This window comes from Oncorhynchus mykiss, chromosome 16 (genome assembly GCF_057628025.1).
Source record: "Oncorhynchus mykiss isolate SJ-2025 chromosome 16, ASM5762802v1, whole genome shotgun sequence".
Classification (NCBI taxonomy): domain Eukaryota; kingdom Metazoa; phylum Chordata; class Actinopteri; order Salmoniformes; family Salmonidae; genus Oncorhynchus; species Oncorhynchus mykiss.
Window position 1 is genome coordinate 55,418,325 of NC_143037.1, and position 22,475 is coordinate 55,440,799.

Genomic DNA, 22,475 nt, shown 5'->3' on the forward strand with positions numbered 1-22,475 from the left:
AAGGGTGCTTTTTCTTTTACACCTGCTGGTTGTAGCTAGATACTGTAACGACCCTGGGTTTATAAACGCGAAAATCGACGCACGAGCATGCTTTTGCGGCACAGTCGAAAGCGCGCCGGACCTCAGGCTAGAAGGTCAAGGGTTCGAGACCTGCTCGCTGCCTGTATCATTACAATACGTTTTGAGCAAAGATTATGGATATACTGACAAGATACTTGTCTCTCCGCCCCAAAAATGGGAGCCTTTGTCCACAAAGCGGCACGGCGTGCTGTCTAGCTCCCGCCTATCCTTTGGATTGGTGGATACATCTCATTATTGTTATCTTTTTTTTAATATTCGATGATGTGGTCGAAGTCAACGCCTGTATTCAATGGATAGTGAAAATATGTTACAACCCTCAGAATGGGGACCTGAGACAGTAGGATAGTAATCTGAACTGTGGTGGAAAAGTGACACTGTTTTAATAATGAAGCCAGCTCAGAACTCCCTTGATTCCTAAACCAGTGTACCCTCTTGTGTCCTGGCTGTAATTGCATCTACTACTGCATAATAAATGCCTGACATCAAAAATAAAAAAGTATCCCCTTTACTTTTAGTTCTAACTCAAAGATTTTCAACCAGTTACACTCTTCCCCTCTTTAAATTGTGTCTCCTGACATTACTCATTGTCTGTAACTGAGTGGGTTCTGTATAGGTGTTCTGTAAAGGTTTCGGATGTTAGGTCTCCACACCTGGTAGGCTGGCTGTACAAGTGTGCCATAGGTTAGTATGCCCCTTGGTCTTTGGATCTGTTGGGATCTTCTGACATTCATCCCTTCCTATACGCACTGCTGATCTGAATCAGTGAGGTCATTCATACATGTGGAGCCATTCAAATCAAACCAAAGTTTACTTGTCACGTGCGCCGAATACAACAGGTATTACAGTATTACAACCTTACGGTGAAATGCTTACTTACGGGATCTAACCAATAGCGCAAAAAAGGTGTTAGGTGAACAATAGGTAAGTAAAGAAATAAAACAACAGTAAAAAGCCAGGCTATATACAGTAGCGAGGCTATAAAAGTAGCGAGGCTACATACAGACACCGGTTAGTCAGGCTGATTGAGGTAGTATCTACATGTAGAAATGGTTAAAGTGACTATGCATATATGATGAACAGAGAGTAGCAGTAGCGTAAAAGAGGGGGTTGCGGGACACAATGTAGATAGCCCGGTTAGCCAATGTGCAGGAGCACTGGTTGGTCGGCCCAATTGAGGTAGTATGTACATGAATGTATAGTTAAAGTGACTATGCATATGTGATAAACGGTGAGTAGCAGCAGCGTAAAAAGTAGGGTTGGGGGAGGCACACAATGCAAATAGTCAGGGTAGCCATTTGATTACCTGTTCAGGAGTCTTATTGCTTGGGGATAAAAACTGTTGAGAAGCCTTTTTGTCCTATACTTGGCACTCCGGTACCGCTTGTCATGCGGTAGTAGAGAGAACAGTCTATGAATGGGGTGGCTGGGGTCTTTGACTATTTTTAGGGCCTTCCTCTGACACTGCCTGGTATAGAGGTCCTGGATGGCAGGCAGCTTAGCCCCAGTGATGTACTGGACCGTACGCACTACCCCCTGTAGTGCCTTGTGGTCAGAGGCGAGCAATTGCCGTACCAGGCAGTGATGCAACCATTCAGGATGCTCTCGATGTTGCAGCTGTAGAACCTTTTGAGGATCTCAGGACCCATGCCAATTTTTTTTCGTTTCCTGAGGGGGAATAGTCTTTGTCGTGCCCTCTTCACGACTGTCTTAGTGTGTTTGGACCATTCTAGTTTGTTGTTGATGTGGACACCAAGGAACTTGAAGCTCTCAACCTGCTCCACTACAGCCCCATGAAATGAGAATGGGAGCGTGCTCCGTCCTCCTTTTCCTGTAGTCCACAATCATCTCCTTAGTCTTGGTTATGTTGAGGGATAGGTTGTTATTCTGGCACCACCAGTCCAGGTCTCTGACCTCCCTATAGGCTGTCTCGTTGTTGTCGGTGATCAGGCCTACCACTGTTGTGTCGTCTGCAAACTTAATGATGGTGTTGGAGTCGTGCCTGGCCATGCAGTCGTGGTGAACAAGGAGTACAGGAGGGGACTGAGCATGCACCCCTGTGGAGCTCCAGTGTTGAGGATCAGCGTGGCAGATTGTCTTTTTGTCTCATTGTCTTGAGTTTTGGGAGCATCATATCTCCTTTCCACATGATCTTCTCTCCCTTTGGCATTGACCCCATCCTCGTTGTTTGGTTCTTCTAGGATCTCCGATTCTTGCTCCATGTTCTCATACTGACTACCTTCTGTATCCTGAAAACGGGGATGAAACGCATAGACCTGTTCTGTCAGGGATTTTTGTCTGAGGTCTTGGGTGCTTGCAACTGGGTTAACTCCTTGGGACCAGATGGCTTCCTCCTCATCAGTCTGCTGAAGTTTCATCCCCATCTCCACGTTCTGTGTTTGACGTTCTTTTTCAAGCAGGCTGTTTCCTCTCTTCCAAGGTCTCATGTGCCACAGGTAGGTCATTCATTAACATCAACATATTGTGATGGAGCACTCTGATGCCCTTGGCACCATTCTCCTTTTCCACCTTGTAGACTGGTCCTTCCCAATTTTCTCTACCACCCTGCCTCCCAGTAGGCCTGCAATTTGCCCGGTCCTCCTCTCTCTGACATATTCTTCACCAAGATTCTGTCTCCAGGTTGGAGGGCCACTGCCTTTGCACCATGGTCGTAGTGTCTTGTGCTTTTAGCAGAGGACTTTTGACTGTTTTCAGATGCAACTCGGTAAGCTTCCTACCTTTTGGTGGCCCAGTTCTGAGCATAGACTGGGTGTGACACCTGTTCATCAGTCTGATTGAGGCCAAACAACCGGTCAATGGGCAGTCGAGGTGGCTGGCCAAAGAGAAGGAAGTGTGGTGACAAGCCTGTTGCTTCGTTACGAGTGCAGTTGTTTTCATGTACGATATGAGGTAAGTGGTCTTTCCATTGTGATTCATTTTCTTCAGTAAGAGTGCGAAGCATCTGTAGCAGCGTACGATTAATCTTTTCCACTAGGTTTCCCTGAGGAGGATCTAGCGTTGTGCGGGAGTGGCCGACCCCTGCCAGCTCCTGAAGTCTTCCAAAGAGTTTGTTTTCAAATTCCCAGCCTTGATCGCCTCTTGAGGATATCCGGTTTTCTCTGCTGCTGTCTTTGCAGACTTGTTGCGGGTGGCGTAGGTCTGTGTAAACCTTGTGAAATTATCGACTGATACTAAAATGTATTCATACCCCCCCTCCCCTCCCCCCCCCCCCCCCCCACACACACACACACACACGTAGAACAGTATTTTGAGACCAACTCAAAGGGAGCAATTGATGTGAGCTTGCCCATTGGAGCTTTCCGTGGCACATTTGGTATTTTTTTGCTTGATGCAACTACAGTTCTTTGTGACATAGTCCTCAACTTCTTGTTGAATAAATGGCCAATAAAATTGCTCTCTCGCCAGGTGAGTAACCTTATCTGCACTCACATGCCCCATGTCATTATGTAGGTGTTTCAACACAGTGGCCTTGAATGTTCTTCAACGTGATGTTCTTGTCTTCTTGTGATGACTAACCAACCTTTCTGTCAAGGATTCCATTCTTAGTCTGCAGTTTGGTACACTCATGCAGCAAGCGTTTGGCTCTCACACACAGTTGCCTTTTCTCTGTGTCTTTTGGTTGTCGCCTCTTTAACATAGCCATCTCAAGGCAACTCCAATATAAAATGTTTTTTCTGAAATTTGCCGGGATGTCACATGTCCTACTTATGAGGAACACTTGTAACAACTTAAGCACTACAAAACTTATATTCGATCAAATAAACCTCATGTAGAAAAAAAGCCATTAATTGACCTCCATACAATTTTTTATTTTAAAATTTAACCTTTATTTAACTAATTCTTATTTACAATGACGGCCTACCCCGGCCAAACCCAGACGACGCTGGGCCAATTGTGCACCACCCTATGGGACTCCCAAGCACAGCCGGATGTGATGCAGCCTGGACTCAAACCGAAGCCTATACATCCTGAGTGGATAATGTATTGCCGGCTGCGTAAAATGCATTTGGATGGTAAGATAAACGACTCAATATTGCCATCTGTCGGCTTTTGTTCTATAAGTTAGCCAGCTAACTTGCCTAAGTGTTCTGAAACAACTTTTTTGTTGTTAAAATGTAATCATTAAATGGGCATGGTCTCATTGACTCAACAACCAAAAACACATCTAAGTTTAGCTTTCTTAATGAACCAGAAAATCAATAGTCGTTTCTGGTGGTTCATCAAAGTTAGCTGGCTAACCCATTGATCCTGCTCTGTAGTATACCCCTCTGTCCAGTGTGAGACGGAAAATAGATTCCACATTACCTAATAGAAGCTTAATATACTGTTTAAGAGAAACCAGACTCCTTACCCTTTCTCTGGTACCCCACCTAGGGCAAGTTCAGTCATGCAGCAATTCTTGGAGAGGGCGGTTTAGCTGTGGTTGTTTTGAAGGTGCAATTAGGTTTTATCTTGGTAGGTTTGGGTCTTGATGATCCCTGTTTGGATTCTACTGGGGTGACACTACAAGTTCAAAGGTACCCTGGAATGACAACCTGACCATCCTTCATGACTGTTAAAATTCTAATTATAGCTGGTAAACAATTCTGAAACCAAAGCTTCTAACTGGATGCAAGTCTCCTAACCATAATTATGGACAGTCGGTTGATGCTTTCTTCCTTAGTCTCAGGAAATGCAGGATAGGCCTTCCTGTATAACACACAGTTTTCAGTGTAGGATGTCCTGGCTGTGAGAGTACACTACATACATTAGATTTATGTCAAACCAAACAAAAGGCATAATTTGTGGAGCCTGAATGACGACTGTCTCTGGTCAAATTGATTTCCTAGCCTCCTCCTAGCTGGCTCTGCTGGAATGCAGCACAGAATTATTATTATCATGAGCAGCACTGTGGAATTTCACCATGTCTCCCTTTTCTAAATGCTTTCAGCTTTCAAAAAAATGTGCAACGTGTCCAAGAACTGTGCTTCCAGCAAACAGAGTACGGTAACTAAATTGGAAAGGAATCTGCCGGGAACAGGAGTCTGAATATATTTAGGGAAGATTTCACATAGGGACTTGGGCCTCACAATACAATGAGGAGGCTGTGCAAGATCATGCATATGAGTATTGCATGCCAAACTGTTCAGTTGTAGTTTTAGCACAAGCTAAACCCAATATGGAGCAATTCACTGTAAAGGACTCAAAATGTCAATGTTTCAATTGTCTGTTCCTATCAAATAGGAATAGCAATATATAACACATTTTACAGTAATACAACATTACTGTGGTTGTGATATGGATTAACCGCAATCCTCAATAATGTATCTTCATTGTTTGTCACGGGCCCTTTGTCCGTCATTGCTCCTATCTTCAGTTAATGTTTTCACGGCTTTAAGGCCTAGATGTGCTGAAGTCGGCATAAGCATACTTGAAATATCTGTCCTTCCTCATCCACTGAAAGAGATGTTTGAGATAAGAGTAAATTAGATCAAATGTTTTAATCTATCATGGTGTTCTGTAATGGGACAGCTGTGGTTAATGATGGGACTGAGGGACAACCAACTCCCCGGGGGGGGCTGCTAAAAGCTCCAGCGCCTTGTTCCTGTCGTTGCCTTCTTTTCTCCTCCGGGTTTTATTTTTGGCTACTGACCTTGACAGGAGCCTATCCTTTCCTGCTTCCTCCAGCCAAACACATACGCCTTCCACTACATCAGGAGTGTGCTGTTGAAATAGTGTTGTCCTTCTCACTAGATTGTACATTCTCTTCAACAGGTTTCTCTTTGCTTTCTTTTCGGAGTGTTTTAACTTGTTTGGAAGCGTTAATGGGTAAGTAACTTGTGTCTTTTGCTTTGCAGGTCTTTCTTTAAGAGGAAAGCAGGGAAAAGAGCAGACTCTGTTTAAAAGAAGAGTGGTTTAAAAAGAAAAGGATCGAACACAGACCCCTGTAAAACTCATTGCCTTCCATAGGCTACTGTGGCTAAACCAATCGCAGGACAGGCTCACTGTGTTTAACAGTGTCTGTCTGTACACTGGAAGGGCCTTCATGCCTACATCAACCATGCAGTGAGGGTGAGCTGGCAGTGTGCCCCCTCTCTCCATGCTGGCTTTGGGCCTAGAGCAGGGGAGAGGTGGAGGGGAAGTTGGATCCCCCTCAGAATCACTCCTGTTTCAGTACGACTTCAACTGCAATACCAGTCCAAACCATTTATAGAGCCTTTGCAATCTCTTACAACAGACACTACAAACATTTTCCAATTAGACAGGATGATCCACAACAATGGTGAACTGAATGTGGGTGTTGTGTTGGAAGTTAAGTTGACCAAACACCTACCTCTGTCAGTGGATGACCATGGAGAGAGCCTGCCCCCAGGGAATTTCTATACCTCAAGGGGCTTCTGGCGGAGGCTGGAGGGAGACGAGTTGTTCTGGGAAATACCTCAGCAGAGCCTCAGAGTCATCTATCTCCCTCACCTTTGACCATGTCCAGCTGAACACCTGACCAGAGACAACACATATGAGGATGTCAAGCTGTCTCCTACTATGTGTCTCCCCATTGTGCATCCCCGACCCTGGACCATGGCACAGAGACAGAACCCTCTCACCCCAAAGTTAGTAATGACAGCTGTTACAGGAAATGTGAAACAATTAGTATAATATATATATATTTTTAAACATGCTTTAATCTTTCATTAACACCTTGTCTCCTGTATCGCAGCTTCCTCCCAAGCCTCTCACGTTGCGGGTGGAGAGGAAGGACTCACTGGCAGCGACACAATCCTCACCTACAGAAGCCCCCCCTAGACCTGCCTTACCAAAGCGACCCACAACCATCCATAAAACACACAGACTGCCTCAGGTAAACACACACAAGCATTTCATAAGCGTTTTCTACAAAGTGGAAATTGTATTTCCTCAAACTACTACGGCGGTTGTATGTAATTTTGACTCAGAGTGGGAAAAGCATGCTATTAGGTGGATTGGTCTGTTTGCATGACCACACATAAAGAAGCCAAGCTAGTGTTGTAGGCCTACACTCCGTTGTCAATTTGGAGATGTCTGAGCTTCCTGTGTGCTTGGCTCTGGATCCAGGTCACTCATTCTACTACTCAACTTGAAACTTGACTGATGGCCCTATCCAATCCAAACCAAACCAGTGCCCATTAGAAAACAACATTTTTCAGTGCAACAAGGAAGTGTGCTTAAATAACATTTATTGATTGGCCACAATTTTATTACTAGTTTAAGTGGCCAGACATGATTTTTATTTGTATCAGATCAATATATCTGTGTGTGTGTGTGTGTGTGTGTGTGTGTGTGTGTGTGTGTGTGTGTGTGTGGTTTCCGTGATGCAGTATGTCAACAAGATTCATGTGATCTTCGACACCAAGCGAGTGAAGAGCCAGGGAGGTTCAGCGCGTGGTATGACAATTATTACCCTTCAACTTGTCTAGAAGATGTAGATAAACTACTCACTGTAAAGACCCGTAGTTTTGAGATACATTACATCACTGTTACAAATACAGTACAAAGACACTGTCAGTCTCCTAGGATGTCTCTTTCTTTCATCCCTTTATTACACTCCTGTCTCGCTTTTTCTCTGTGTCTATGTATCTCGCATGCGCACACTCACTTTCTCTCTCACTCTCTGAACAGAGGAGACCAGTGGAACTGAGACCAGTGGAACTGAAACTGAACCCAGAGGACAACACTAAAGGTACTACTATAGCATTGACCTGCTACTTGTCAAATTGTCATTCATATTTAAAGTGAAATTTCACTCCCAAATAAATGTTTGGCAGACATTTTAAGAATGTTGAGTTCAATCAATGTCCCACGCCGTCTACACTCATATAGATCCATCCATTTTCCATTTACATTTGATCACATTCTATTACCATTTAATTAAAGAGAGTTCCCAATCAGATTCACTTATTAGGTATTTTGAAAAATGTTCACTGTCTCCACCAGGAGGGTCCAGGCGCTCGGTCTATGTCCAGTCCACGCTGAAGCGGAGGCCAGTCTACCACTCCCTGGAGAGGGACCTGATCCAGCTCCAGCAACAGCAGCTCTTTCAGTTCTTTGTGGTGGTGTCACTCCGGAAGAGTTCCCCGGGAAACACCTACACCCCTGAGATCACGCAACAGTTTCCCAACAAGGTTATTGTCAATTGAAACCAATTAAAGCCAACCTCTTTCAGATGGGGGCAACAGAGCTAGGCGAATAGACCCACTTACACATTTTTGTATAGGGGAAATACTGCTTGATGTACCATGGACGGGCTCAGCTCAAAGGAAACCCCAGAATGTTTCGTTTTTTTAGTTACCATTGTACTATTGTTTCTGTTTTGCTGGCCGGGGAATAAAATTAGACGCTCTGTATCTTTATCCTTTCTTAACCGCTATTGTTTGAGAAGTCTTCTCGTCACTCCCGTGAAGCCGACGACCGGCTGAAGGCCATTCCCATGTTCTGCTTCCCAGACTCTCAGGACTGGCGGCCTTCTGGACACCTGCACAGGTAAGCTTCTGTTACATTCACATTATGGTCACAGTATGTAGCAGTGGTGTTACAATAAGGGTATTCATGTAATATAAATATGCATACAACCACTTAATATGAGCATTGGAACAGGTAAAACATTTCAAAAGTAGCTACGTTTTTGTAATAATTACTGTGCTAAAATGAAGTTATTATATGATGATGTAAGAATTAACTCCAAGACATGTCCAATGAAAGGGAGATTATCTAGTGATTCAGACAAAGAGGAACATGATTGCAGTTCATATGCCATGCTTTGCCTTTTCCCCCAAGGAGACTGCACAAGAACACTGCTTAACTATATCACTTTGTGCATCCCTGTCCTATTGTCTATGCTTTTATCCGTCTTTGTAGTGAAACCTTCCCTTTTGTCTTGACGGGAGAGGATGGCAGCCGGTGCTTTTGTTACTGTCGTAAGATCCTGGTGAGTGTGTGTGAATGAGTCATTACGTTGTGTGTGAGGACTAGGCAGTAAAGTGCTTACGCAACATCTCTAAGGGATATACCACAGTCATAGGCCGTAAAACCTCTGAATCAGTGACCCAAACTAAATAATTTACTATTTGTCCACGTGTTAAATCCATGACTGTACATTTAATGTTAGATTTGTGTGTTTTAAATGTATTGCGCTGTTGTTTATTTTGACTATTTTATGGTCTGGACTGAGTGTTTGTTTACCCCTGGAATGCCAGCGTTGATACAGCGTTGCAATAACATTGTTGATACTGAATGGCAGGGTTGGTTTTCATGCTGATTTCTGTGTTTATTTGTGACTTTTAGCCAAGAGGAAAGGGGAAAAGACTGCCTGAAGTTCACTGCATTGTAAGCAGGCTGGGCTGCTTCAACCTGTTTGCTAAGGTAACCAGCAGTGTGATTAAACTCTTCATATAATTAAGCAATAAGGCGTGTGGTGTGGTGTGTGTATATGTAATATTCAGCAAAAAAAATAAACATGCTCACTGTCAACTGCGTTTATTTTGAGCAAACTTGACATGTGTAAATATTTCTATGAAACTAAAAAGATTCAACAACTGAGACATAAACTGAACAAGTTCCACAGACATGTGACTAACAGAAATGTAATAATGTGTCCCTGAACAAAGGGGGGGGGGGGGTCAAAATCAAAAGTAACTGTCAGGATCTGGTGTGGCCACAAGCTGCATTAAGTACTGCAGTGCATCTCCTTCCCATGCACTGCACCAGATTTGCCAGTTCTTGCTGTGAGATGTTACCCCACTCTTCCACCAAGGCACCTACCTGCAAGTTCCCGGACATTTCTGGGGGGAATGGCCCTAGCCCTCACCCTCAGATCCAACAGGTCCGAGAGGTGCTTAAATGGGATTGAGATCTTCGCTGGCCATGGCAGAACACTGACATTCCTGTCTTGCAGGAAATCACGCACAGAACGAGCAGTATGGCTGGTGGCATTGTCAGGAATGAGCCTGCAGGAAGGGTACCTCATGAGGGAGGAGGATGTCTCCCCTGTAATGCACAGCGTTGAGATTGCCTGCAATGACAAGAAGCTCAGTCCAATGATGCTGTGACACACCGCCCCAGACCATGACGGACCCTCCACCTCCAAATCGATCCCGCTCCAGAGTACAGGCCTCGGTGTAACGCTAATTCCTTCGACGATAAATGCGAATGCGACCATCACCCCATGTGAGACAAAACCGTGACTCGTCAGTGAAGAGCACTTTTTTCCAGTCCTGTCTGGTCCAGCAACGGTGGGTTTGTGCCCATAGGCAACGTTGTTGCCAGTGATGTCTGGTGAGGACTTGCCTTACAACAGGCCTACAAGCCCTCAGTCCAGCCTCTCACAGCCTATTGTGGACAGTCGGAGCACTAATGGAGTGATTTGCGTTCCTGGTGTAACTAGGGTAGTTGTTGTTGCCATTCTGTACCTGTCCCGTAGGTGTGAATTTCAGATGTACCGATCCTATGCAGGTGTTGTTACACGTGGTCTGCCACTGCGAGGACGATCAGCTGTCCGTCCTGTCTCCCTGTAGCGCTGTCTTAGGCGTCTCACAGTACGGACATTGCAATTTATTGCCCTGGCCACATCTGCAGTCCTCATGCCTCCTTGCAGCATGCATAAGGCACATTCACGCAGATGAGCAGGGACCCTGGGCATCTTTCTTTTGGTGTTTTTCAGTCAGTAGAAAGGCCTCTTTAGTGTTAATACCTGTGACCTTAATTGCCTACCATCTGTAAGCTGTTCATGTCTTAACGACCGTTCCACAGGCGCATGTTCATGGTTCATTGAACAAGCATGGGAAACAGTGTTTAAACCCTTTACAATGGAGATCTGTGAAGTTATTTGGAATTTTATGAATCATCTTTGAAAGACAGGGTCCTGAAAAAGGGACGTTTCTTGTTTTGTTGAGTTTATATATATATGTGTGTGTGTATATACCTTTATCTAACTAGGCGAGTCAGTTAAGAACAAATTCTTATTTCCAATGACGGCCTAGGAACAGTGTTCAGGGGTAGCACGACAGATTTGTACCTTGTCAGCTCGGGGATTCGATCTAGCAACCTTTCGATTGCTGGCCCAACGCTCTAACCACTAGGCTACCTGCCATATATTACTGTTCTTATGCACACGCAACGCTGTGTGCCTCGATACAGCCATTGCCTTGGTATTTTGGCCATATGCAGTGCATTCGGGAAAGTATTCAGAGCCCTTCCCTTTTTCCACATTGTTACGATACTGCCTTATTCTAAAATGGATGAAACAAATAATACTCAATCTACACAATACCCCATATTGACAAATCAAATACAGGTTTTTAGAAATGTTTGCAAATGTATAATTTATTTTTATTTTTAAGTATACCTTATTTACATTATCATTCAGACCCTTTGCTATGAGACTCGAAATTGTGCTCAGGTGCATCCTGTTTCCATTGATCATCCTTGAGATGTCCACCTGTGGTAAATTCAATTGATTGGACATGATTTGGAAAGGCACACACTTGTCCGTATAAGGTCCCACAGTTGACAGTGCACGTCAGAGCAAAAACCAAGCCATGAGGGCGAAGGAATTGTTCGTTGAGCTCCGAGGCAGGATTGTGTCAAGGCATGGATCTGGGAAAGGGTACCAAAATATTTCTGTGGCATTGGAGGTCCCCAATAACACAGTGGCCTCCATTATTCTTAAATGGAAGAAGTTAGGAACCACCAAGACTCTTCCTAGCAGGCTGCCAGGTAAAACTGAGCAATCGGGGAGAAGGGCCTTGGTTAGGAGATTACCAAGAACCCAACGGTCACTGAGAAAGCTCTAGAGTTCCTCTGTGGAGATGGGAGAACCTTCCAGAAGAACAACCATCTCTATAGCACTCCACCAATCAGCCCATTATGGTAGTGGCCAGCTGGAAGCCACTCCTCAATAAAAGCCACATGACGGCACTCTTGGAGTTTGCCAGAAGGCACCTAAAGACTCTCGAAACATGAGAAACAAGATTCTCTGTTCTGATGAAACCAAGATTGAACTCTTTGGCCTGAATGCCAAGCGTCACGTCTGGAGGAAACCTGGCACAATCCCTATGGTGAAGCATGGTGGTGGTAGCATTGTGCTGTGGGGAGGTTTTTCAGCGGCAGGGACTGGAAGACTAGTCAGGATCAAGGGAAAGATGAACTGAGCAAAGTACACTGAGTCAGAACTGTACAATTGAAAACCACAACTGTCATGAGTGTCTGTCTGTCTGTCATGTGTGAGTTATGATCAATAAAAATACTTATATCTGCCTGTCTCCTCCCTATGTCACATGACAGTTAAATCAAAAACCTGCTCCAGAGCACTCAGGACCTCAGACTGGGGTGAACTCTCACCTTCCAACAGGACAACAACAGTAAGACAACGCAGGAGTGGCTTCAGGACAGCCAAGACAATGTAGGAGTGGCTTCGGGACAAGTCTCTGAGAGGCCAGGCCAGAGCCCGGACTTGAACCCGATCGAACATCTCTGGAGAGACCTGACATAGCTTGAGAGGATCTGCAGAGAAAAATGGGAGAAACTCCCCAAATACAGGTGTGCCAAGCTTGTAGTGTCAAGAAGACTCGAGGCTGTAATTGCTGCCAACAGTGCTTCAACAAAGTACTGCGTAAAGGGTCTGAATACTTACGTGAATATATATTTCAATTTTTTATATACATTTGCAAAAATGTCTAAACTGTTTTTGTTTTGTCATTATGGGGTATTGTGTGTAGATTTTGGGGGGTGGTAACATAACAAAATGTGGAAAAAGTCGAGGGGTCTGAATGCTTTCCGAATGCACTGTAGCACAAACCCCTGAGGTTCCTTACTGCTATTATAAACTGGTTACCAAAGTAATTAAAACCATGGCTTTCAGCCAATCAGCATTAAGGGCTCAAACCAGTTTATAAAATACATTTTAGCCTGCTTGTACACATAGATTCAAAGGGTTCAAACTAAAGTCTATTAAAATGTCTTAGCAAATCAGAATGGTGTGTTTTGAGAATGATAATCTATCAATTTTAGGATTGTTATGTTCCACCCATTTTCGAGTCGTGTGAAATTATTGTAAATAAAAGTTTTGTTCATAGACAATGAAGCAAGCAGCTAGTATGTTATGTAATCCTGGTGTAGTCCCTTGTTGATACTTGTCATCAGGATATTCTTTGTGTTTAGGGGTGTAGTTATGGAGTTATATACTGTAGGCTTGTCACGAAGGCAACATTTTACAAACTATACGATACCAGGCCAAGTATCACAGTACCGAGTAGTATTGCGATACTACGGTGTAAAAATAAACTCTGGCCTAGCTCTTTCTAAACGTTCTCCAAAAACCTAAATTCACACTTATATTCAATGTTTTGAATAGAACTTCACACTGTTCAGTGTACAGTTCCAGTCAAAAGTTTGGACACCTCCTCATTTCTCTTTATTTTTAGCAAAGGGAAATGACGGTCCATCATTACTTTAAGACATGAAGGTCAGTCAATCCAGAACATTTGAAGAACTTTGAAGAACATGTTTTCTTAAAGTTCTGTTGTTAAAAACCATCAAGCACTATGATGAAACTGTCTCATGAGGACCGCCACAGGAAAGGAAGACCCAGATTTACCTCTGCTGCAGAGGATAAGTTCATTAGAGTTAACTGCAACTCAGAAATCGGCAACTAACTGCACCTCCAGATTGCAGCTCAAATAAAGCTCAAGTAACAGACACATCTCAACATCAACTGTTCAGAGGAGACCGCGTGAATCAAGCCTTCATGTTTGAATTGTTGCAAAGAAACCACTACTAAAGGACACTAATAAGAAGCAGAGACTTGCTTGGGCCAAGAAACACGGGCAATGGACATTAGACCGGTGGAAATCTGTCCTTTGGTCTGATGATTCCAAATGTGAGATTTTTTGTTCCAACCTCCGTGTCTGTGAGACACAGAGTAGGTGAACTGATGATCTCTGCATGTGTGGTACCCACCATGAAGCATGGAGGAGGAGCTGTGGTGGTGTGGGGGTGCCTTGCTGGTGACACTGTCAGTGATTTGTTTAGAATTCAAGGCACACTTAACCAGCATGGCTACCACAGCATTCTGCAGCGATACGCCATCCCATCTGGTTTGCGCTTAGTGGTACAATAATTTGTTTTTCAACAGGACAATGACCCAAAACACACCTCCAGGCAGTGCAAGGGCTATTTGACCAAGAAGGAGAATGATGGAGTACTACATCAGCTTATTAAAGAGCAGCGATCCTATCGAGCAGTGTGCGGATTTCTTATTTTTTCTCATCTTGTTCAACTGTTACCGTGCGCCTGCAGAGGAGATGGCTCAGATGTTCGAGTGCCTTTTTGAATTTTGAAAACGTTAGGCACCAAACAGAATTGAAGGAACACCAGAAAGAAATATATTTTTGATATAGTTTACTTACATTAGGCCTGAATGAATCCTACCTTTTGAAGCACATCTCATGAGTAGTAAAGTTTTCCTTTCTTCCTGTGCCAATCAAATTTGCCTAAACCTACTGTCATGTTACCAGGTTGTTAGCTGTTGTTAGGTAACATGACTGAAAACGTTGTTTGTTATCAAACCAATAATTAGCGACTCTGGATTAGTTTCAAACGGCCTGTGACATGGTTTGTGAAATTATATAAAATGCGTGTGAATCCCAATAGAAAGAAAAAAACATGTCCAGTAATATGGGTCATTAAAAAAAATATATATATATATAAATGGTTTAGGCTAGAGACAAGCTGTTTTCTTTGCTGTAAAGTTGCAATCAATTGTCACAAAGCAGTGCTCCATTTTCCCTCTGACACTGAGAGGCTGATGACAGTGACCTTGCCTAGTCTACTTAGACTGGTCTGTGCTCTTGGTTATAACAGGCGACGAAATTATACAATGTGTCAACATTGCTCGCTTTGCGCGCTGCTCCAATGTTACAAATGTAACAACTGAAGACTCGTCTGGGTCTGTATCCCCCTCGCTATCACTGCTAAATTATATATTTTTTTTTAAATGACGGCGGAATAGACACGCATGAAGAGTGGACAGAGAGAAGCAGGTGAGGAACTGATAGGGGATGCGGCTGGCTGATTACAGCTGCCACACGTGATATGCACATGAAAGTGAAGTGGATATTATTGGACCTGCACAAACAACAGACTAGTGGATGCTTCAGTTCAAACATTTTAGAAAAAAATCAGTAGTATCATATGAAACGGTACTACGGTATTCTAAAATGTTGGTATCGTGACGTTTTTGTACTGTGATATTACAGTGGTAACGGTATACCATGCAACACTAATATACTGTGTGTGTGTTTTCAGATCTTGGAGGAGGTAGAGAGGCGCAGGGAGATCTGTCCAGCCCTGGTGTCCCCCTTCATGCGTAGCGTCTTGGAGGCTCCTTTTCCCGCCTCTGGACGCACCATCACACTCAGGAGCTTCCTCCCAGGCTCAGGAAATGAGGTAACACAATCACACCACTAAGAGGACCTCTAGTAGTCCATGTAAAGAGTAACTACAGGGGGAGATGGGGCAAAAGTCTGTCCTCTCCTCCGTGACCCAGAAACTGCAAAGTGGTCGCCGTATGTAGGAGAGTGTCAATTCATTAATAGGCGAACAGAGGAGTGTCTTCCTCTTCTCGATAGCCTCCTCCCGCCGAGGAAGCACAAGTGAATTCTCCCGGCGGCTAGCCTGTAAATGTTTCAAAATACGCAACAACCTCTTTGAATCAGCTGTTTTCGTGAAGGAGAAAAGCATGTACACATTTGAAAACGATACACTACTTATCCTTTTACATATTAAATGTTTTGCACAACTAGCAACATTTTTACTACTTTACACATTTATTTTGGGATTCAACCCCTGCAAACCAAATTTGCATGATGACGTGCTAGTGGAGGAGAGTCCCATTTCATACAAGCACATTTGTTTCCTCACCTCCTCGATTACATTTGACCTTTTTCAAAAGTAGGCAAGGATTCGAGCAAAACAAATAAAAAATCTCCCAGGGAGTTCGGAGAAGTAACAAGAGGAAGTGACAACGTTTAGTTAAGTTCCTACCTCTTTATTGCAGACACTATGTCAACAACATCTGCAATCATGTGCAATGTCTCTGCCCAGAAATCAACTATTGTTGTAAGAGTTTTATTTGGTCAAATAACTGAGCAATAGCCAACCTGTGTGTTTGTGTGTCGGTGTGTGTGTGTTTGGGTGTGTACTTGTGTGATCAGGTGCTGATGCTGTTCCGGCCGGTAGACTCAAGGCTGGAGCATGTGGACTTTGAGAGCCTGCTGCAGTGCCTGAGCGTTGGGAGACCCCTACAGGTATTTGCCTCTCTGCTACTGGAGAGGAGGGTCATCTTTATTGCTGACAAACTCAGGTGAGGAGTTTCCTCTAGTACACACAGGTTTACTGTCGTCTCCAGCTCGGCTTGGGAGACAGTAGGAGGGCAGGAACAGCAAAGCACTGGTCCAGGGTGGAATGTATTGTGTGCTTTGCTCTCCTGTTGGTTGGTGTAAATGTACATAGTATTATACGTATGGACTCCATATATTAAATTGTTCACCTTTATTTAACTAGGCAAGTCAGTTAAGAACAAATTCTTATTTTCAATGACGGCCTAGGAACAGTGGGTTAACTGCCTGTTCAGGGGCAGAACGACAGATTTGTACCTTGTCAGCTCGGGGGTTTGAAGTTGCAACCTTTTGGTTACTAGTCCAACGCTCTAACCACCAGGCTACCCTACCTTGACATGCGTTGTCTGTAAAGTGGGTGCCTCTTCTCAGGAGTTGATCATCTCTTCATCCCTCTCTCTTCTCTTCAGTGTGCTGTCTCGTTGTGGCCATGCCGCGCTGGCGCTGCTCTACCCGTTCACCTGGCAGCATACATTTGTGCCTGTGCTGCCCGCTAGCATGCTAGACATCAGCTGCTCTCCCACTCCCTTCCTCATGGGGGCGCTGGCGCCCTGCCTTTCCAAACTTCTGGAGCTGCCCATAGAGGAGGTCTGATTCCCAGTGGCTAATCAGAATTGATGAGCAAGTACCCGACTGACTAGTTCCTTGATATAGGATTAGGGTTACTTACAATTCTGTTGCGCACAGTTGTTTACCAGAATTAAAGGTAGACTCCGCGATATGATGTAGATGCAGAAAGTAAACCGCATAGGGGGTCAATTTTCACAACAACTACGAGAGGTTAAGCGCAAGGTTCAACTTCTCCGCTGTTTTGGTCCTGTGGCTACCACACTGTTTCAGCGTGATGTTGGCGAACCATTGCAATTGTCTGCATCATTTCCAATCCCCCATATTTTTGGGGTAAATATATATATCCATACACGCATGCATATATATACACCTATATACATACACATACCTATATAGACATACATACTTTTTAAAATAATATACCTTTATTATTATTCCCAGCAAACCCTACCGCCGATCCCCCAATTGAAGTAAACTAATAAACACTTCTGCTTCTACCTTCAATCCATACATTTTATACACATTTTACAGACACAAGTCTACTTTACAATAGTTCTATAGGTAAATAATTTGTCCATTTTATTTTCAGGGATGAAATTCCTACCGAAGAATTGACAATGTCAGCGGTCTGGTTGAAAATGCTTCTGTAGGAGAAGATGAGGATCTTCCGCGGGATTGGCCAAGACGTGTGCAAATGATGTCACGGATATAGATATGTACTTGAATCGATCAGAACATAACGGTGTTTGGCACATAGGCCGACAGTCTTAGATATAGGGCTCGGGTTGAGACAGGACCATACTCTTCGTATTGCCCTAAAAGCACTCCATGGCAGAAGGAAGTGTGACTGTAATTGGAGGAAAACTGGACATTTGCATTTATGTGCGAACACATTTCGATGAAGACTTGACATGGCAGAAGAAAGGCAGGAGCAACACCATGTACTTATGAGATTTATACAAAATATTTCAGCTACAAAACTAACCCGTGCCTATTTCTGTTTTTGCTGTTAATTTTTTAAATGTTTGGTTTTAATCAAGTGTTTTGAGTGTTTGCGCTCAGTATTATGGATATAGTTATTTTTAAATTTAGTTTTGAACTTGTCTAGTTGGAGAAAAATAAGGTAGGCTACTCTTTTTACCCTTCAGCTCTCTGTTACAAAACAATGTAAGAATAATTATATTGTGTGCATGATTGTAACTTTAAATATGACATCAGTTTTTAAACTGAGGTTAATGTATGTTTTCCCTGACATTTTGATGTCCTTGACAATTGTTCCAAGTAATGTTTGGATCATTAAGATAATACATTATATTGACATTTCTAACAGATTTTGAATAGCTCAATTCTGTATAGCTCATTCTGTAACAAAATGTTTTGTTTACAATGTTTAGCTACTCTTATGCATTGTTCGCATTGTGAACTTAATGTGACATTGTATGAACCTGTTTGAATACCTTAGCAATTTGATATGACAGATGAAAGCGCTTCACAAAGTTTGATAAAAACATGTTCCCATGTGGGTTTAGAAAGCCATAAAAAGCCATAAACAGAGAACCAGAAACTAGTCACACCTCAATCCTTTTGACTGAAGTACTCAGTTTTTTCACAATTACTGATATTTAATCCTAGTAAGAATTCCCTGTTTTAGGTCAGTTACGATCACCACTTTATTTAAAAAATGTGAAATGTCATAATAATAGTAGAGAGAATGATTTATTTCAGCTTTTATTTATTTCATCACATTCCAAGTGGGTCAGAAGTTGACATACACTCAATTAGTAGCATTGCCTTTAAATTGTTTAACTTCGGTCAAATGTTTCGGGTAGCCTTCCATAAGCTTCCCACAATAAGTTGGGTGAATTTTGGCCCATTTCTCCTGACAGAGCTGGTGTAACTGAGTCAGGTTTGTAGGCCTCCTTGCTCGCACACACTTTTTCAGTTCTGCCCACAAATTTTCTAAAGGATTGAGGTCAGGGCTTTGTGATGGCCACTCCAATACCTTGACTTTGTTGTCCTTAAGCCATTTTGCCACAACTTTGGAAGTGTGCTTTGGGTCATTGTTCATTTGGAAGACCCATTTGCTACCAAGCTTTAACTTCCTGACTGATGTCTTGAGGTGTTGCTTCAATATATCCACATAATTTTCCTACCTCGTGATGCCATCTATTTTGTGAAGTGCACCAGTCCCTCCTGCAGCAAAGCACCCCCAAAACATGATGCTGCCACCCCCATGTTTCTTGTTTGGGATGGTATTTTTCGGCTTGCAAGCCTCCCCCTTTTTCCTCCAAACATAACGATGGTCATTATGGCCAAACAGTTCTATTTTTATATCATCAGACGAGAGGACATTTATCCAAAAAGTACCATCTTTCTCCCCATGTGCAGTTGCAAACCGTATCCTGTCTTTTTTATTGCGGTTTTGGAGCAGTGGCTTCTTCCTTGCTGAGCGGCCTTTCAGGTTATGTGGATATAGGATTCGTTTTACTGTGGGTATAGATACTTTTGTACCTGTTTCCTCCAGCATCTTCACAAGGTCCTTTGCTGTTGTTCTGGGATTGATTTGCACTTTTCGCACCAAAGTACGTTCATCTCTAGGAGACAGAACACATCTCCTTCCTGAGCGGTTTGACGCCTGTGTGGTCCCATAGTGTTTCTACTTGCATACTATTGTTTGTACAGATGAACATGGTACCTTCAGGCATTTGGAAATTGCTCCCAAGGATGAACCAGACTTGTGGAGGTCTACATTTTTTTCTGAGGTCTTGGCTGATTTCTTTTGATTTTCCCATGATGTCAAGCAATGAGGCACTGAGTGTAAAGGTAGGCCTTGAAATACATCCACAGGTACACCTCCAATAGGCTAATTGACATCATTTGAGTCGATCAGAAGCTTCTAAAGCCATGTCATTTTCTGGAATTTTCCAGAAAGCTGTTTAAAGGCACAGTCAACTTAGTGTATGTAAACTTCTGACGCACTGGAATAGTGATTCAGTGAAATAATCTAAACAATTGTTGGAAAAATGACTTGTCATGCACAAAGTAGATGTCCTAACTGACTTGCCAAAACTATAGTTTGTTAACAAGAAATTTGTGGAGTGGTTGAAAAGCAAGTTTTAATGACTCGAACCTAAGTGTATGTAAACTTCTGACTTCAGCTATATATATATATATATATATATATATATATATACACACACACACACATATCTCAGTACAACTCAAAAGTTTAGATACACCTACTCATTCAAGGGTTTTTCTTTAGTTTTGCTATTTTCTACATTGTAGAATAATCATGTAGTAACCAAAAGTGTTCAACAAATCTAAATATATTTGAGATTCTTCAAAGTAGCCATCCCTTTGCCTGACAGCTTTGCACACTTTTGGCTTTCTCTCAACCAGTTTCATGAGGAATGGTTTTCCAACAGTCTTGAAAGAGTTCCCACATATGCTGAGCACTTGTTGGCTGTTTTTCCTTCACTCTGTGGTCCAACTCATCCCAAACCATCTCAATTGAGTTGAGGTCGGCTGATTGTGGAGGCCAGGTCATCTGATGCAGCACTCCATTACTCTCTTTGGTCAAATAGCTCTTACACAGCCTGGAGATGTGTTTTAGGTCATTGTCCTCTTGAAAAACAAATGATAGTCCCAGTAAGCACAAACCAGATGGGATGGCGTATCGCTGCTGAATACTGTGGTAGCCATGCTGGTTAAGTGTGCCTTGAATTCTAAACAAATCACTGACAGTGTCACCAGAAAAGCAGCACCACACCATCACACCTCCTCCTACATGCTCCATGGTGGGAACCACACATGCAGAGATCATCAGTTCACCTACTCTGCGTCTCACAAAGACACTGAGGTTGGAACCAAAAATCTCACATTTGGACTCATCAAACCAAAGGACAGATTTCCACTGGTCTAATGTCCATTTTTCATGTTTCTTGGTCTAAGCAAGTCTCTTCTTCTCATTGGTGTCCTTTAGTAGTGGTTTCTTTGCAACAATTTGACCATGATTGCCTGATTCACTCAGTCTCCTCTGAAGAGTTGCTGTTGAGACGTGTCTGTTACTTGAACTCTGAAGCATTATTTGTTGGGCTGCAATTTATGAGGCTGGTAACTCTAATTAACTTGTCCTCTGCAGCAGAGGTAACTATGGGTCTTTCTTTCCTGTGACTGTCCTCATGAGAGCCAGTTTCATCATAGTGCTTGATGTTTTTTGTGACTGCACTTGAAGAAACTTTAAAAGTTCTTGAAATGTTCTGCATTGGCTGACCTTTATGTCTTAAAGTAATGATGGACTGTTGTTTCTCTTTGCTTATTTTAGCTGTTATTTCCATAATATGGACTTGGTATTTTACCAAATAGGGCCATCTTCTAACACTACTGATTGGCTCAAATGCATAGAGAAGGAAATAAATTCCACAAATTAACTTTTAACAAGGCACACCTGTTAAGTGAAATGCATTTCAGGTGACTACCTCGAAGCTGGTTGAGAGAATGCCAAGCGTGTGCAAAGCTGTCATCAAGGCAAATATAAAATACATTTAGATTTTTTTCACACTTTTGGTTACTACATGATTCCATGTTTTATTTCATAGTGTTGATGTCTTCACTATTATTCTACAATGTAGAAAATAGTAAAAAAATTTAAAAAATGAATGAGTCGGTGTGTCCAAACTTTTGACTGGTACTATGTATATGTATTTAAAAAATTGCAAGTGAAATGTCCACCATACATTTTATTTAAATAAATGTGCTCGTACTAAATGTGAGTGTGGTATTCATTCATGTCTCCACTACTGTCACCAATAACATATTTTTATATTTTATTTCCTAATGGCATTCTAATTTTGTGTTAATTAGTCCTAATGACCTGAACCAGGGTTTCCCAAACTCTGCACATTTTGGTTTTTGGCATAGCAGTACACAGTTGATTTCAAGTAAACATCAATCTTTTATCATTTGAATCAGCATTGTAATGTTAGGGCAAAAACCAAAACGTGCACCTCTTGGGGTCCTGAGGACAGAATTTGGGAAACACTGACCTAAATAAACTATTACATAATAAACACTTACTTCAGGATGCAAATGAGATATTATTACTAGCTAGCTATGTTGCATATGAAAAACTAATTTAGATAAATAACTACTCCAGGGCGTATGGAGCGCTGTAAAACCAAAGGCCACCATCAAACGCCAATGGAAAATATGTTCAGCCTCCCGGAAGACAGCAGGAGCGAATGGCCACAGATAGAACAATGAGACAGATCTTTCACCGGATGTATAAATGTGATGCATACTTTTGGCGTTTCCACTCATTACCAAATATGGAATTTGATTGATTTTGGCCGACATTGTGCAAAATTTCTCATCGATGAAACATTTGATCTCGATACA

The 22,475-nt window shown here is 42.7% G+C and overlaps 1 protein-coding gene across 1 annotated transcript; it reads left to right on the forward strand.

Moving 5' to 3' along the window:
• Positions 1-6,207: 6,207 nt before the first annotated feature.
• Positions 6,208-18,654, forward strand: LOC110492255 (DENN domain-containing protein 2C). The gene is given in 13 exon segments (XM_090203403.1): positions 6,208-6,660; positions 6,797-6,937; positions 7,434-7,500; positions 7,735-7,757; positions 7,759-7,795; positions 8,050-8,237; positions 8,495-8,595; positions 8,971-9,040; positions 9,397-9,474; positions 15,415-15,555; positions 16,323-16,471; positions 16,916-17,093; positions 17,665-18,654. Coding segments are annotated over 13 exon segments (1,494 nt in total). The 5' UTR covers positions 6,208-6,345; the 3' UTR covers positions 17,671-18,654.
• Positions 18,655-22,475: the final 3,821 nt, after the last annotated feature.